This window comes from Micropterus salmoides, unplaced genomic scaffold (assembly GCF_014851395.1).
Source record: "Micropterus salmoides isolate LMB-PRFRI ecotype aquatic unplaced genomic scaffold, ASM1485139v1 Ms_hic_scaffold_8, whole genome shotgun sequence".
Lineage (NCBI taxonomy): Eukaryota > Metazoa > Chordata > Actinopteri > Centrarchiformes > Centrarchidae > Micropterus > Micropterus salmoides.
This window is the reverse complement of record NW_024044570.1, coordinates 35525595-35542699: the sequence shown is the minus strand read 5'-3', so window position 1 is coordinate 35542699 and position 17105 is coordinate 35525595. Positions and strand designations below refer to the sequence as shown.

General features: G+C 40.0%; 1 protein-coding gene across 9 annotated transcripts in view; it reads right to left on the bottom strand.

The window, feature by feature from the left end:
- zc3h18 (zinc finger CCCH-type containing 18) overlaps positions 1-12022 on the bottom strand; it is a 40914-nt gene extending 28892 nt beyond the window's left edge. For 7 of the 9 annotated variants that reach the window (XM_038705411.1, XM_038705416.1, XM_038705417.1 and 4 more), the window contains exons 1-3: positions 9728-10716; positions 5387-5471; positions 34-182 (exon numbers count right to left, since the gene is read on the bottom strand). In XM_038705411.1, coding sequence (XP_038561339.1) covers positions 34-182; positions 5387-5471; positions 9728-10705 — 1212 coding nt within the window. In that variant the 5' untranslated portion in view covers positions 10706-10716. Of the gene's footprint in view, positions 1-33; positions 183-5386; positions 5472-9727; positions 10742-11839 lie in introns of those variants that run through there. The other 2 variants (XM_038705415.1, XM_038705414.1) reach the window with 2 other exon arrangements.
- Positions 12023-17105: the final 5083 nt, after the last annotated feature.

The following is a 17105-nucleotide window of genomic DNA, read 5'->3' as shown; positions in this document are numbered from 1 at the left end:
TTTTGCAAAACGTAGTGGGAGAGGGAGACGTACCCAGGGATTATTGGGGATGAGAGGGTGTGGTCCTCCAGGAGGCGCTCCATTAGGTGAGAAGAGGTCTGGTTTTGTGATGAGGGAATAGTTACCTTTGTCATTAACTCCGGGATGGATGAACCTACAGTTCATACCCCAAGTACAATTTCCTGAAGGAAACAAAATGTAGTATGGTTTACAATCCTCATAGTCATAATTTTACTGCTGAGAAGTAGTTTCCTTACCTTAGTTAGCCATACAATGAGTAGATAAGCTAAGACTGCAGTACAGTTAGGGCTGCAGCTATCAATGATTTTAGTACTCGAAGCTTCTACAGATTATTTCATCGATTCATCGTTGAATCGTCTAAGAAGTACTTTTGCTTGGCGGCGGAGGCACCACTGGTAATGGGAACAGCTGTGTAAGTGAACAACCCAGACTCTCTTCCTTCAACTTTGCAATTAGCGGCATCATAATCACGTCGTGTTCACACAGCGTAAGCGCGATGTGCCACAGTAATAAAGGTCTGTTCGATACAGTGCGCTATATAGTATAGTATGGATTAAACAAAAGAATTTGAGTCTAATTTTTTTTAGTAATCGATTTAACTGATGAATCATTTCAGCCCTAAGTACAATAGTGAGTGAAAGGTTATGTGTTGTGTTTGATGCCACAGAAAATATATTAAGAGGCCCTGTTTAAGGTTACTAGTGTGTCTTCTACTCTTCAGAGACTTGGTCCACATGGTGAAAAGCTAGCAAGTTAGCAGCTACGAGCCACAGGATTTTATTCGCTGCTGTAGAAGAAAAAATGATAAATCATCTGAGTGCTGTAATTACTGTACCTCTAGCTCTGAAACATATCTGTGATATAGGCTATTTTAGTTGACTTTAGCCTAACTTGTAGCTGCTAACTATCTAGATGCCATAGTAAAGTTACAGACACACAGGCCTTACATTTCTCTCCTGTGGCAGCAAACACAACACACTGCCTTTCACCATCTACTATACTGCAACCTGACCTTAGAAAATTGGGGACCCTTTATATTTATTCCTGACAGACATTTAAACTATGTTCATTTTAAATCTATATTTTAAGTACTTAGTTTCTTATTGACTACATGTGGCAAAAGAAAAAGAATCTGAAATCTATGTTAGGTACAATGGCTCCCCCTGCTGCACAACAACTCACATAACAAGAGCCGATACAAAGTAATCTGCTCTCCAAAGCCATAACAGATATTTTTACAACGTTAGATTGTTTTATGTCTATAATAATACAGTAATTTACTGTAGCTGTGATGCATGGAATTTGAATGTTAGTCAGTGTCCAATCCAGGAGAAATCACTACTAACGTCTGGTCACTGTATAATCAAATCCACAGCATTCTTTGTGTATCAAAACTTTACACAAGTGAAAGCCTGTTATCTTTACTACAAGGTTATCCTCAGAAACAGAATCAGCAGCAGCCCTGTGCCATCCTCTTTTGGAAAATACCAACACATATTCTAAAATAGTCTTCCAGTCAAATTAATTGGTTTACTATGATGAGATCAGAATAGACAAAAGTTGGCAGCAGTGTAAAGACACAGTTCCAATCCACATCTGTTATAATATTAAATCAGCCAATAACATCAACCAAGTTTCGTTGTCTTCCTAAGCCACACATCATCTTACTTTTGTCCTTTCTGTTTTTCACTCCTCTGACTCGCTTGTCTTTTCTTTTATTCATTTCCTACTCTCTCTCTTCAATCACACGCTTATCTTTTCATGTGACAACACTGAAGAAATGACCCTTTGCTACAATGTAAAGTAGTGTGTGTGCAGCTGTCCCCTCAAAATAACACATCACACAGCCATTAATGTCTAAACTGCTGGCAACAAAAGTGAGCATGTGCGTGCAGTCGATATTGACTACCAGCTATAAAAAAAATAATGAAAATCAATCTGTGGCGGTCAGCGTTGATATTATGGCGGGCCGGCACAAATAAATGAACGTATGGGAAACACTGCTGAGTAAAGTTTAGATTGAAGACAGCAGTCCGTGGCAGTCCTCCTCCTCCGCTGCTGGCAGGGAGGAGCTGTTTTCTCTTAACAAGCATCTGAGTTTACAAGGATTTGCTAAATTTTAAGGTACGTAGCATCTCAGCTAAACAGGCTACAGACAGAGATTTCGTTTTAGCATGTTTATGACAAACTAGCTATTTAGCCAAGCTAGCACATGTGCTCATGTAAAACCTAAACTACAGCTGCGGTGGACGAGACAGAGCAGATTAAAATATCGCTTGGTGCATGTCCCTGCTTGCTGTACTGATGCATTATCAGCCTTTTACTAGTACCCCTGGTTTTGCTGCACTTACAGCAACGAGTGTAGTTATGGTTAACTGGTTTAATCTACACTGACCAGTTCTGCTCATTTCGCTCTGTGTCTGTGGAGCTCTGCTGAGAGGAAGGAAGCAGCGTGATGGCTCAGTCAGTGTTGATAGGCTATGACTCGTGACTTGTAACCAATTAGCAGTTGTTACAGTACCGTGGGCGGGACATTGTATTCACCACTCTGCGGGTTCGAGCAGACGGAGAGAGGCGGCCTCATCACAGGCCAAAGGAGCGCATTTTTTTCATCAATTATATTGGTACTGCACATGCTGAAAACATCCCAGTTCTTGCATGGCCAGCATACTCACTGGACATGTCACCCATTGAGCATGTTTGGGATGCTCTGGATGGGCGTATACGACGGCGTGTTTCAGGTCCTGCCGATATCCAGCAACTTTACACAGCCATTGAAGAGGAGTGGACCAACATTCCACAATCAACAACCTGATCAACTCTATGCGAAGGAGATGTGTTGCACTGCGTGAGGCCTGGCTCAGAATGGGCCTTTGGGGGGTGACTTCGCAAACAATAAGCATGAACGGTATGCATACAGTAAAGGCAATGAGTTACCTTATGACCAAAACGCATTTTCTTGTTATTTCTGACCATGATAAAAAAAAGGAAAATGTATCCACAAACTGGAGGAGTAAAGGTATAAATTAGTGTAATAATAAATATTATAACATTAGATAGAAAGTATAATGTTAGTACAATATATTTGCAGTTTACACTTCATTTGGATAATCTGCCTACAGATAGATAGATTTATTAGTTGAGATTCAGCTGTTTCACAAATAAAACCATTTTCTGATATTAGTCTACAGCACTGTGGTTAAGGTTTGATAAGTGCTAATGTTGGTGTTTTCATTATAATTTCAGGTAATAGTATAGGCTTCTATAGCTGACTGACCATTAGTAGCCTAATATTAATTCCAGCTGGACAAAACAGCACTTTCATTTTTGTGCATTGGTTTCAGTAATTAAATTATTGGGCAAGAAAATGCTTTACATATTGGTTAGATTTGTTTATGTAAATTATTAACTTGTCAGTAATAAAAACAGTGCATACAAAACGCGTTCAACAAAGTTTGCTGTAGTGAGTCTACCTTTTTTGTAATGTCCTGCCTCCTCCAGGATGTGATTGATTGGTTCACAAAAAGTGACTTTGACGAGCAACTTTAAACACACAGCTGCATGAGACCACAGATCTCACGACGGAGATTAGCAGGCAGGCGAGAACGGGAACAGGTGAGCATCACGTAGTGCCCAGAGAACGTAATCTGAAGAGGGCAGAGGAGAGTGCCTGTGCCGGTACGCCAAAGAGTAAAATGTAAAAGTGACAGTACCGGTGAATACCGGGACACTTCAAGCACAAATGGCTTTTATATTGGGAGAAATCACAGGGAGTCATCTCTCCCATTAGCGCCTGCTGCAAGTGTAAAATACAGCTGTGGATGAAAGTAGAGGTGACTGCTGGAAGTCAAAGACGTCAAGTTTCTGTTCTGCTTGCTCAATAGTTGTTTAATAAATGGGTATTAAAACACATTACGAGAATAGCTGAAATGCGTCCCCCCCAAATTCTGATAATTTTGGTGCTGGAGATTTTCCTTTGGCGCTCGCTAAAACCTCTCCAAAATTTCTCTATGCAGGTCACACCAGATACTGGCCCAATGTCCCCCCTAAGCCCTAAGCTTTGAACCCTCACAGACTCTGCTGACTTCGTTTTTCTTCTTTCTTCTCTTATAACGCAGATTTGCCATGATATTTCTGTCGCTTCCGGGCTTCCCCCGGTAACCCCCGTGTTTCACGTCACACCGCTATGAACTGTGGGAAATTCCTTCAGGCAAAGTCTGCAGAAATGCGGACTTAAGAAAAGGGTCTAAAAAGGGCTCAAAATGTCCGCGAGAGAGCCCTCGCGCACTTGACAATTTGACAGTGGGACAGCCCTAAGCCCTCACGGACTTCCCGAGAACACGCCTCAAAGTCTGTGAGTCTGGACATTGGGATTGGGCCACTTGTTTCCGGAACCCCCCCAATACAGTGAAACTTCACATTTTCGAGTGGCCTTTTATTGTGGCAAGCCTAAAGCAAGGGTTATACTTTCCACGTCTGCGCGTACTCGAAAAATCGTCATCAAAGGGGGTACGCGTAGGGTCTGTGTGGACGTCTGCGTGCCTCCTACTTTTCATAACTGCGCGGACATAAAAAATGGCCAACTAGAGCTACCAGGGCACCATCCGATCTACTGGGCATGTGTGGAACGTGTCCGCCAGGCAGACTCCAGAACAGAAGTAGTCTGCATCCGCAGCGGTCTGTGTGCGCATCCGCTCCAGAGTATAGTCGAGCCTTAAGGCACACCTGTGCAATAACCATGCTGTCTGATCAGCATCTTGGTATGTCACACCTGTGAGGTGGATGGATTATCTCAGCAAAGGAGAAGTGCTCACTAACACAGATTTTGGCTACACTCAAAGTGACCCAAATCCGATTTTTTTGCTCATATGGTCTCAGATCTGATCTTTTTATAACAGTGTTAACAGGAATCTGATCTTTTCCTGTTCGGATTTTGGTCACTTTCATGTGTGGTCCAAATCCGATACAGATCGGATGTTTTTAAATGCGACCTCAGCATGGACATAAATGCACGCAACATTGTGTTATTCTTCTGCGCATTCGGGTCCCTTTCAGGCCGTGGAGAGTTCACACTGGAGTCTGATATGGGCCACATTTAAACAGTAATGTGAACTGTGAAAACAAAAAAATCGGATCCGGAATGGAGCATTAAGGCCTGCAGTGCGAACGTAGCCTTTGACAGATTTGTGAACAACATTTAGAGAGAAATAGGCCTTTTGTGTACATAGAGAAAGTCTTAGATCTTTGAGTTCAGCTCATGATGAATGGGGGAAAAAACAAAAGTGTTGATTTTATAATTTTGTTGAGTGTATATTGCGATAATGATATTGAGTCAATATATTGCACACCCCTATTTACCACTTACCTTTGATGAAGAACCTGCAGATAGGACGTGGTCTGATCTTCCTGTCTGAGGGATCTTTGACCTCCCCCTCCTCCAGGTCATCATCCTGCCCACACATACAAAAGGCAAATCATGACGCCATTAGAGCTACCTACTAATAATGATAAAAATAAGGAATTTAGAGAGTGTTATTTCCATTTCGTGTTTAAAATTTGGAGTGCACACGTATTAAAGCCTTTATGGTAAATCCACTGAAAGTTTCTCTCTTTACAAAGACAAGTGCTGCAGTGTTAGAGTCCTATCTGAAGAGAGGCTGTGAAGTCTTCATGTTACGCCACAGGAGAACGACATACAATATTATTTATCAAACTGGGTCGGACTTCATGAATTTAGCACGAAGATACACATGTGACAATGTTCATCCATCCATCGTCAACCGCTTATCCTGCGTACAGGGTCGCGGAAACATGTGACAATGTGACGGTTTTCAAAATAAGGTGTCTATACAGGACAGAAATAAGATTAATTGGATAATATTCATAGAAAGTATAAAATATATTAAAACGAAACGAAAATTATTGTCCGAAGCCAAAGCCAAAACTGAATATAATGATAAACTTTCCCAAATACCAGACAGGTTTTTCACCACTGCATATATTAAATAATCAAAAAGTCCTCAGTGTTTCCCCACGGGATTTGGAGAAACTGGGTGGGTGTGTCCGTTTACTTCAGAACATCTTTATTTTCTGACCATAATTGCAGTCTTTACATCAAACAGCTACTATTTTACAAAGTTCTGTGTTGATGAATAAAACACAAACAACTCCAGACAAGAGAGCAGCCATCAAACTCAATATGCAAGGCATATTTCCCCATTCATCTGCACCAAGCCAGAGTTTTATATTTATATGCAGATGATAAATATATACACATCTGAGTCCAATACGACTAAAATTTAAAGCTGTTAAAATGTTTTTTAAGTTAGTAACATGTTGTTTGGTACTAGATATAATCATCTGTTGAGCTGGCTATTCATTTAACTGATGGTCTCCACTTGGGACTTTTTTTTGGGATTGGGATTGATTCTGAAATTTCTTATAGGCCTCATATTGATTTATGAGAAATAAAACAAATTCTAGTCTTAGAATTCTATATCAGTCAATTCATTGTTTCAGTCTATTAAGAATTACTAAGAAAACAAACTAACAGCTTTTATTTCCCATTATTGATTACACATCTTCATCCTTTAAATATTGTTGACAGTAATATTATTAGATTGTCTTGAGGCATCCTGACCACACACACGTTTCATGTATGACATACTTAACTGGCAAGCACTTCACTCTAGGGACATCTTTATTGGTTGGTCTTGCTTTTAAATTTACCTTTACTCTAACTATCCGTCATACTTAAAACAGCATTTAGTTCATTCAGATCATCATATTCACTTTTATTGTTTATTATTTCCCTAACTTATTAAGATTGATTACTTCTTTTTATGAAATCGAGATTTCTTTGCTTGTTTATCTTAAATCTACATGTTCTTGTTTATAATAAGCTTCAGTTTTAGTGTATATGTAGATTCAGTATTTTGACATAATGTTATTTAGCCTGTTAATGTGCGGCATTCAGACCAAACGCAAATTTAATCCTCGCAGGGGTTTTATCGCTGGACAACTGCTGAGTGTTCACACACAATGCGATAACGCGAATAAACGCAACTCGCCATTACTACAGCTGTATGAACCCAAAGTAAACATTTTGCTGTGATTAAATAGCGATAAACAGGTCAAACTGATGCCAAAATAACTACAACATGATGCAGATTTGTTAAACATATGAATTCATGCTGTGTCAGGTCTGTCAGCAAGACAGCAAGACAACAACTTCTAAAATGTTTGTTTTCTGAATGGAGTTTGGATCGATCAGGGCTATGCTATGCTAACTTGTTCACAGTAAAGTACAGCGAGAGCTGGAATAAAGTTACATACACATGTTTTCTGAACTCACCAGGTAGTTCAACCTTCTCACTTTCTTTTCTCCCAGCAATGCCCATAAATATGAAGTAATAATCCAACAGAGCTAACAACGCTAAGAACAATACTGGAACCGGAAGTGCACGGAAGCTAGCTGCTGAGAAGCTCCCCCCGAACAAAACAAGTAAACTTCAGTGTTTCAACATATCTCAGCAACATTGCTCGTGTCCATGGGCATGTGATGCACCTCAGAATAGCTTAAAACTGCAGTGTTTTCCCAGTTTAATGTGAGCTTTAGATGAATGTTTTGGTGTTGGTCGGGGGGTTTGGGGGTCCTCCCAAGAAAATTTGATGTTTTCCAATGAAAAATACGCAATTTCACATCATATTGGGCAATTATTTTCACGACATCTCTGAACAAATAGCTGGAAAAGCTAGAGCAGATAATAAATAAACAACACCCAAAGATCAGTCTACTGAGGAACTACAACCTTTAGATCTGGAGAAAGTAATTTGGTTGGTTCTGTTGCTCCACAGTGATGGCACAACATGTTTTGGGCATCACACCTAAGTCTTAACAGCAGGAAAACCCCGTTAATATTAATCATTATAAATAGGACTGTTCATGTTTGCCTTTTGTGTGTTCATTTTTACAGCTTCTGACATTTATCTGTAGACATTAATATAAAAAATAGGCAGCATGAGAAACCTACTCCCTTCTGAGGTGCATTTTATTTGCACACTGCCGTGCTCGCATAGTGTACGAGTGAAAACATTTGTAGTGCATAGTTCAATGATTGTGAGAACTTTTAGTAGTGCGCACCGCCGCTGCTGAATGCATATAGAGGAAACACTGCGCTGCTCCCTGCTCCTCGAGCCCAACTTTAGCAGCTCTCCGCCGGCCAGCAGATTTTCAATCTCACGGTCTGCCTGGCCCTCTCCACACAACACTCTGGAGCAGTTGGTGACGTACGGACAATCTCAATGCTGATAGGCAATCGCGACTTGCGTCATGCGACTTTCTCGCTTGAGTTGAATATATTCAACCTGCGAGTTCCTTTGCGTTGCCTTCGCTTTGCAAACTTTACATTTTTGATTTATAGTCTGGCCCAGAAGTCATCCACATTCCGATCTTCACTCGTTGTCGTAGTGCTGCCTTATGGCAACAGGAAATGTCAAGCTTATGCTGTGATGTATTGTCCCTATAGGTTAGCCACACCCACCTGAAAACAGTCTCAAAAAAGCCCTAGCACATTGATGCTATGTTGTGAAGCTTGTGATTTTTTTCAACGGCTTGTCCGTGGTGTGGCACTGAAGTTTGATGTTTTGCCATGAAACTACAAGTTGTAACTTGATTGCAGATGCTCAAATCTCTACCAAAGTTCATGTTTGATAGCGTCCCGGCAACAGCGAGTTTGCGTTCAACGAAGGAGCCCCCGTACAGAATGCTTTGTGGCAGAACATCCCAAGACACACAAAAAAGCCTTTTGGAGCAGCCCCCTAAACCCAACAGGAAGTCTGCCATTTGAAAGTGCAATTTTAGACCATTTTTAATTACTTACAGGGTCCAACAAACTCTCTCTCTCCTACAGAATTAATTGGATTGACTTCAGATTTTTGCAGTGCAATCTAAAGACCTTTGAGATGAGAAGTTCCGCTAACTGTGACATTTTGTTGAACTTTTTGTCAGTGTTCAATGTTTTGCCATGAAACAGGAAGTTGTTCTGACTTCATTATACGTTGTCCAATCTGGCCCAAACTACATATTTTATAAGACTCCCGCTCAGAGCATATCTACATGCCAATTACAACTTATGGTTGCCGCGTGCCCTACAGGCAACATGGAGTAAGCCCTTTTAATGGTGTGGTCCACACTTGATGTACCGGAACATAACGTGTAATTAATGGGTGTTCTCTAGCACCACATAGGGGACATACAAAGTGACGTTTAATTCCTTTGATCAGCTTCCAAAATGTGTGCAAATTCATGGCCCTCTGTCAACTGCACCACGGTTGCAGCACCTCCTGACCTTCGTAAAGGTGCAAGGGCCCATTCATTGTTCTTGTTCTATCTATCTAGATAGATAGATAGATAGATAGATAGATAGAGATATATAGATAGATAGATAGATAAACACTTCTAAGAAAGGTAGTGGGTGTAGTTTGGGATGAAGGGAGAGCCGTAATGTGTATATCCATGTTAATGTTACTAGATTGATTGTTTTGTGTCATTGGGATTGTTTAATTTATTTTAATGTATTGTACACGAGGAACCCCTTGAAAATAAAATGGTGCATTGGGGGGGTTTACCCTCTAATTCATTTTTTTTTTTTTTTTTTAAAAGAAGAATTAACCTCACACTTCCTGCCAAACTATGATCACTTACATCAATCTCTCCTTCGTCAATCTCTCCATCATCTTCATCCTTCTTCTTGTCTCGGAAGGAATCTCTGCGCATCCTCTCAGGCCCTTTGGAGTTGTCTGTCCTCTTCAAACTGTCTTTAGGAGATGGGGGAAGGATTGGTTTCTTCTCCTTCTTCTTACTGATCTTGTCTTCACTCTCATCCTCTTCTTCTCCCTCTGCTTTTGGGTCTTCTTCATCTTCATCTTCCTCATGTACAGGGATACTGGGCTCCTCTGGGACCTCCTCATCGTAATCCAGTTCGTGCTCGTCAAGCTCCCGTGAAACAGATGCTGAGTCATCCTTCATCTCTCTCACCACGACAGCTCTCCTCCTGTCCTCTTCCTCAGCTCTCATTCTTTCATCCTCTTTTTCCTTGGCCTTGCTTTTGTCTTCCTCCTCCTCCTCCTCCTCATCCAAATCAGCTGTTTCAAGCTCTAATGAGGCATCCTTTCTGTAGTCACTATATCCTCCTTCCCCATCTTCTCCGTCCTCTTCAGTAATGAAGTTCTTGCCCTGTTCTGGCTCTGAGTCTGGAGACTGTGGGGTGTCAATGACTCTATCCTCTTGATCTTCTCCTTCTCGCTCATCCTCCCCTTCTAAGTGGTCCCCGTGTGGTCCGTCTTCACCCCCCAGGATAATGGTCCCATCGTTCAGGCCCATTCCTTCTGTTTCTCCTACAGGCTCCTCATCCTCTGGGTCAGAGACAAAGTCAGGGACCACCTCATCCTCTTCTTCCCTCTCCTCCTCTAACTCCAAACCTCTTCCTCTGCTTTCCACTGCCTCTTCCTCATCGTCCTCCTCACCCAGGGCCCCATTCTCCTCTCCATGGACTAACTCGCTGTCTGAGATGACCCCGTCCTCCTCTTCATCAGGAGAATCTAGGAGCTCACTGTCAGAAAGGCCCTTCTCCTCCTCCTCAGGAGACTGAGGGGACTGGATAGGGCTTTCAGGAGTATCCATTAGATAATTTTCTGATGTAAACAGAAAAACAATAATCTGTAAAAAAAAAAAAAAAACAACAACAACAATCAACACGTAATATGCTAATTGTGCCAGCACTTTGATAGTAAATATATGCCTTTCTGCATGTTCATGGGAAGAACATCTTACAGAACTCCATCAAAAAATCTGTACATTTAACATCTTTACAAATCAGCCAGGTTATATATCAGGTATACAATAGTATTTCAGAACCTACTACTACTACTACTACTACTACATACATACTAACCAATAAAGTTGCCTCTAAATATAAATAATGCACCCAGAAAAAAAAGGGGTATTTACACATCCTAAACCCAATAATGCATTGCTAAACCTTCAGATTGAGTTTGGTATACGAGACGCTACACAATACAGTACAACATATATTGCAATAAATAACACAAATGTATGACAGCAACCTATAAATGTTTGTTTTTCGGTAATTTGGAGTTTGCCTGTGCAAAGAAAATCTGGCTAGCTTGCTGACAAACAGGATAAGAGAAGTCTAGGACTTCTTACAACTAACTTACAAAGCACTTTTTATAAGAATAAGAAGTCACAAGTTTATAATTGACAACAGAAAAGTTAACATTAGCTTCCAGCGCTGCTAATTCAACAGCAAAGGAGAAACCTAAGCTATCGTTATAGCAAGCTAGCTAGCAATTGCCAATGGTAGGAGCTAAACGCGTACACATTTAACGTTAATTTAAAAGTCTTTGACATTATTCCCCTACTTGTGTTACATAATTAGACAGCATGTCCAAAATTGTAAATACAAAAGTTGACCCGCAGCGTAACATATCTAGTAAGGTTAGCACTTCTAATAGCTGGGTCGCGCTAGGTGGCAACAAGGCCCATAACTTGGCAACGTGAAAAGAGCTGGCTAACCAACGACCACACTGCCCTCACCGAACAGCAAATCTTTCTTGACGAATATAAACAAACAAACCAGTTGGCTTAATTGCATTACTAACCGGATACTACCGCTTTAGCAATAAGCAGACAATGTAGCACACTCGCCTGTCTTTCAACAATGCAGCCTCCGCTGCAGCTAAGCTAAAAGCTTAGCTACAATCTGCTAGCTGCTAACAACCACACATTTTCATTCACCTTGCCGACCCGGAGCTCTTTAAAGACGGCACTGCTGCGTTCCGAACTGCCCTCTCCCGCTGATATTGGTTTTGTAACAATCCGCAATAAATTTTATACGGTTTAATTTAACCGCTATGGTGGAGAAAATAAAACTACCCGCAAGACACGGCGAGAGCGGCCATTTCCTCAACGTCATCAACATACGACAACCGGGAGAGGTGGAAGTGGCTGACGATAGATCTGAGATGACAAGGTGAAGGAAGTGTTCAGAGTCATTCACAGACATCACCCTGCTAATCATTACATGGTTAAATTTAAAAGAGACATCAGTATAAACTGTTCTTTTTTTGAAGACCGCCCAGAAACTGTTTTGCACCTCTTTTGGTATTACACACCAGAACATTTTGGCAAAACTTGAGCAGATTCAACATAGACCATATTTATAAAGACTTTACCTTATTGTGGGAGAATGTGGTATTTTGCTTTTATAGAAGTCAAAGTAAAGAAAATATGTTCTTCATTCTACATGTATTAATTCTTTTGGCAAAATTCCACATTCATAAATGTAAATTCAGCAGGAAAAAAAATAATTTTGTAATATGTATTTGTATACTGTTATGTATATCTTTATAAGTCGCATCTGAATTGTAACCCCCTTTTTTGCAATAAAGATGACTTTAAAAAAGTTACTAAAAAAACAATAGATCTGAGATCAGTACGTTGGTTCTCATGTGATATTTTTAAATACTTTAAGTAAATTTACCTGATTATACGTACACACTTTTACTTAAGTAACATTTTCAATGAAGTACTTTTACTTGTGAGTATTTTTTACGGTGTGGTATTAGTACTTTTACTTAAAGGACCTGAATACTTTGTCCACCACTGCCACAGACATAAGCCTACTAATCTGCAAGATATCTATTATATAATAATAATAAGGATCAGGAAAATGAGAAAGAAAACAGAATGGTGTTTTAGTTATAATGTTGGTTACTGATCACACATAAGTTTATTACAACAGCATTTGTTGCAAAACTAGACAGGCTGTATTATAACAGTAAGCTAATAGGCTAGAAAAGTATTTGCAACCGACAGTGCAGATCTAACATGAGTGAAGATTCAGCAACTGGAGTGGTTATCAGATTTGTTCAAAAACAGATTACAGTGTACTAGAAAGGTTTTTACATAGCCTAGCCTACTTCATACTACTTCTCGTGCTCAAACCACATTGGCTCACAGAACTAGGGGGCTTCGAGATTAGCATGGATCTGGCGTTGTTTGCTTCGTAACGTTCAATTTAAATTTAGTTTCTTTGCCCAGCTCAGTCGCTGTAACTTATGGGACCCACATAATATACAATAATACAACATAACGGCGCAGGACAGCAACACACAGTGGAAGACCCATAGGATAGGCTAAGTTACATTAAGGTTACTTACTACACTCTAACTATAAATGTGGCAACAATCTCATTTATAATATTCAGTCTAGCTCCCTAACCGTTTACATTATCATCCAAGAAATTTTGCTGTGCTCACATTGCTGAGCCTGCACCCACAAACTGCTAAATGCACTCAATGTATTGTTATGATGTTACGAGCATAGATTAGTTAAGGAAAAACAAAGCACATTCACAAACAGATCTCATCTCTCAGGGGACTGTGAAGTAGAGGAAACATAATAACAAGTCAACAATGAAAAGGAATGCTGTGACTGTGGAAGACTTGACAGGAGCTGAGATGGAGATCATCAATTTCAGCCAACGCTAACAGTTTCAGGAAAAGATTTCCACACTGCAGCGAAGTAGCAGTGTGAATAGGAGTAGTCATCTGACAAAAAGTGATTTAGGGATTTCAAGACTCTCGGACAGAAGATTGCAGACATACCTGAAGACAGACTCTTGCCTGACAAACCACCTTCAAAAATGTCAACATTGACTACTTCGGGCTGCAGAAAACGAGTTCTCATAGGTGGTAGTAGAGGCCTCAAATCTTAAAGCAGACAATTGACATTGCTTCCTGGACCTTGTGGCAGATGGTGAGAAGTGTCTTTAAAGTCAATTTCCCATCCTGCAAGGGTGGAGAAGACCCATCCATGTGTGAGCGGGTAAACTCATGTTTCATAGTCCAAAAACGTAGCACTCCCTGGGTAAAGCAATTTCTCCACATTTCCTTCAATTTATTTAATAGAAACAATTATAACGGGATTAAATTGTGCAGGATTGATTTTATTATGCAATAAAAATTTTTATTTTAAAGCTGGAGTGTGGGACATTTACATATAAAAGAATGTCCATTACATTTAAGCCCTTGCCTCTTTCTGTATTCTGTATTTGACAGTATACCGGAGTTTTGTCTATGGTGACATTCATGCACTGGCATGCCAATAACGTGCATTTTACACTAGCCAGCAATGATTGGCAGGGTAGCAACCCAGATCCATGAAGAAAACTCCACGATCTGCCCCGGCCAAAGCCAGCAGGCCCAGCAGCAGCGATGACATTGCAGAGACTATAGCAACAGGAGAGTTGTGAGTATCATAGTCTGGAGCTGCTGTGCTGGCTCTCAAGTGCATGTGGTGACCACTTGTTCCTAAGTTACCTTTGTGCTTGTGACAAACAATGAAAAGACAGGCCACATAAAGCTATGTAGCAAATGTGTGAGTTACATCAACTTTAGCTAATGTCAGCTGCATACAGCTCCTGATATTAAAGCTAAGCAACGTGGTACTGATCTTTGTCCACGCTAGCGTTTTAGCTGCTTGCAGAGTTAATCTCCGTCTGTACTAAAACGACACACATCTAGTGGCTGTTCAAGTACACTGCGCATGTGCATGGCGGTGTAAACATGAAGCAGATAGTCTATTCAATAGTTACAGAAGATATGGTGAAAGAATAAAGTACTACAGACAAAGAAACGCACCATATTTTATTTTGCATGGACCAATAACGAGCTGGGACTGTTACTGAATGTAACACTGGAGTTCAAAGTGGCTGTGGCGAAGGAAAACAGACTGGGAGTCATCACAAAGTAAATACGGCAACATGCAAGTTTTATTTGTACAGTCCAAAATATTTGAATAAAAATACCAAATCAAAAACTCTGTCAGTAGCATCCTGTTTCTACTTTGCATGACTGATAAGACCCAATCAGAGAGCCAAACGTGAGCGTCTGCGTCATTGTTTCTAAAGTCCTCTGTTTTTGCCCGTCTTCACTAAAACGCCCTTTGGAGTTTCAAAACGAAAAACAGGGTCGGCAGCGTTTTCAAATGTTTCAAACGTCTCCGTTTTCGCCGTTTTAGTCTGGATGGGAGGTGCAAACGTAGCAGAAGTCTCCGTTTTAAAACCAGTGTGGATGGGGCCTCAAATTGTCAAATTCTTGGTCTTGTCTCAGTCTAGTTTTGGTCATGACTTAGTCTCACTTTGGATGTTCTTGACTACAACACTAGCTGGAGTTCACCATGCCAGCTTTCAGAATCTGTTTTCTGCAGCTTGCCACTTTTTGCAGTCTGAAATGGCCCACTCTACTGAGGATAAGTGGACCCCTTCTGCCATCCTGCAGCGCTACTGTGATAACAGCACTGAACCATGGAGGGACTTTTGGTGCATCCTCAGCGATGTGCGAGAACACCTTTCCAGTGCTAACCAACATCACTCAGCACAGATCGAGCATGCTGCATCCGAGAAAAGCCCACTTGATCCAACTGCCATTTGAAAGGAATCTTATATAATGATTTTGGGAAAAAAGACTAGAAATATTGCTTACTCAGGAAGTTTAACAAACTAACTAGGAAGCAGCTGGTGCTAGATTCCTATGTGTGTGCTCTGATTATAAAATGTATTCTGTAAAACAGTAGCATTAGATTGTTCTTTCATGCCGCATATTTCTAGTTAGCCTTTCTGAGGCTATTACTGGTTAAATTAATTAATTTCATTTTATGGGGGAAAAAGCTCGCCATTTTTAACAGCCCTACTACATCCTGGCACATGTCCCAATCTTAATAGAACATTTTTAAATGTATTTTCTAGTACTATCATTTTTCTCACTGTTATATACCTGGTATAATCAGTTTGTTTGTAAATATCTTTTGTATGTGAATACTTTATTACTCTGGTTATTTCCCTATTGTAATCAGATTAATTAGCACATAATAAGTTAATCAGCAGTATGTTAAATAATATATATTTACGACTCTCTAAATCTATAAAAGTTGTCATTTGGTGCCCTTGATGCTATTCACATAATGTAGCCTATTATTTTATATTTTTTGTCTCTGGTTATATAGCTTCTATGATCAGTATTATTAACATAATATTACATATTGTGGTTTGGTCTCTAAAAGTAATTAAGCAGGTTTAATGCATTAAATTAAAGTCACATTTAATTATTAGCATTCTGGAATGCATGATGACCTATTTTATCATTACATCTTGCTAGATTGATCCAAATGGATATAAATGCAGAAGAAAGCAGTCACATAGTTTCACTTTATTTATTATTGTTGTTGAAACCTTTTTTCAACTTCAGGAGAAATTTGTATACACAGTAAAAAATACTAATTTTCTTGTCCTATTTACACTTAACACTAACTGACTACATTTCTGGTACTGATTCAGTTGGCACTGAAGTTACTGATGATACAGTTTATATAGCGTCTTTCCAGCTGCTAGCCACTAGGTGGCAGCAGTGACAGTGTCTTATGACAAGGCCTCATACCCTACTAGGTTTTCTGAATTTATTATTCTGATAATTTATCTGAAAGTAAGGTTATTATGAAATTGACATGGATGAATTAACACGAATAATATAATTAACATGAAATTCCATATTGAAACTATATTGTTTTTTTTGCTTATTTGTTACTTCACTGTCTAGACTAAATACAGGGGGTCAGTCGTGCTTCCCATAGAAAAATCTTCTCTGATTCACATCTCACATTGGACAACAGGGGAAAACATCACAAAGACAAATCCAGGTACTGAACAGGTCTCTGCAGCAGGGAACCCAGTATGACCAGCAAGAGCTTACTGAAGAAGTTCAATTGAAGCTATTCAGACCAGCTTTGTAAACACCAGTTATGGTGTGTACATTTCATTTCAGTGATGTTCAGGAGACAGTTTGGGTTTTGCCTTTTTTGTGACCTGTGGCTGGATTTAATCATTATCATCTTGCTGTGTAAATATATAGTAAATTAAATTATTTCTTGATTTACTTGGACCTCTTACTGTATATTCCTCTTGATGTCTCTGGACCCCAGGTGCATTGATATGTGTGTGAGTGAG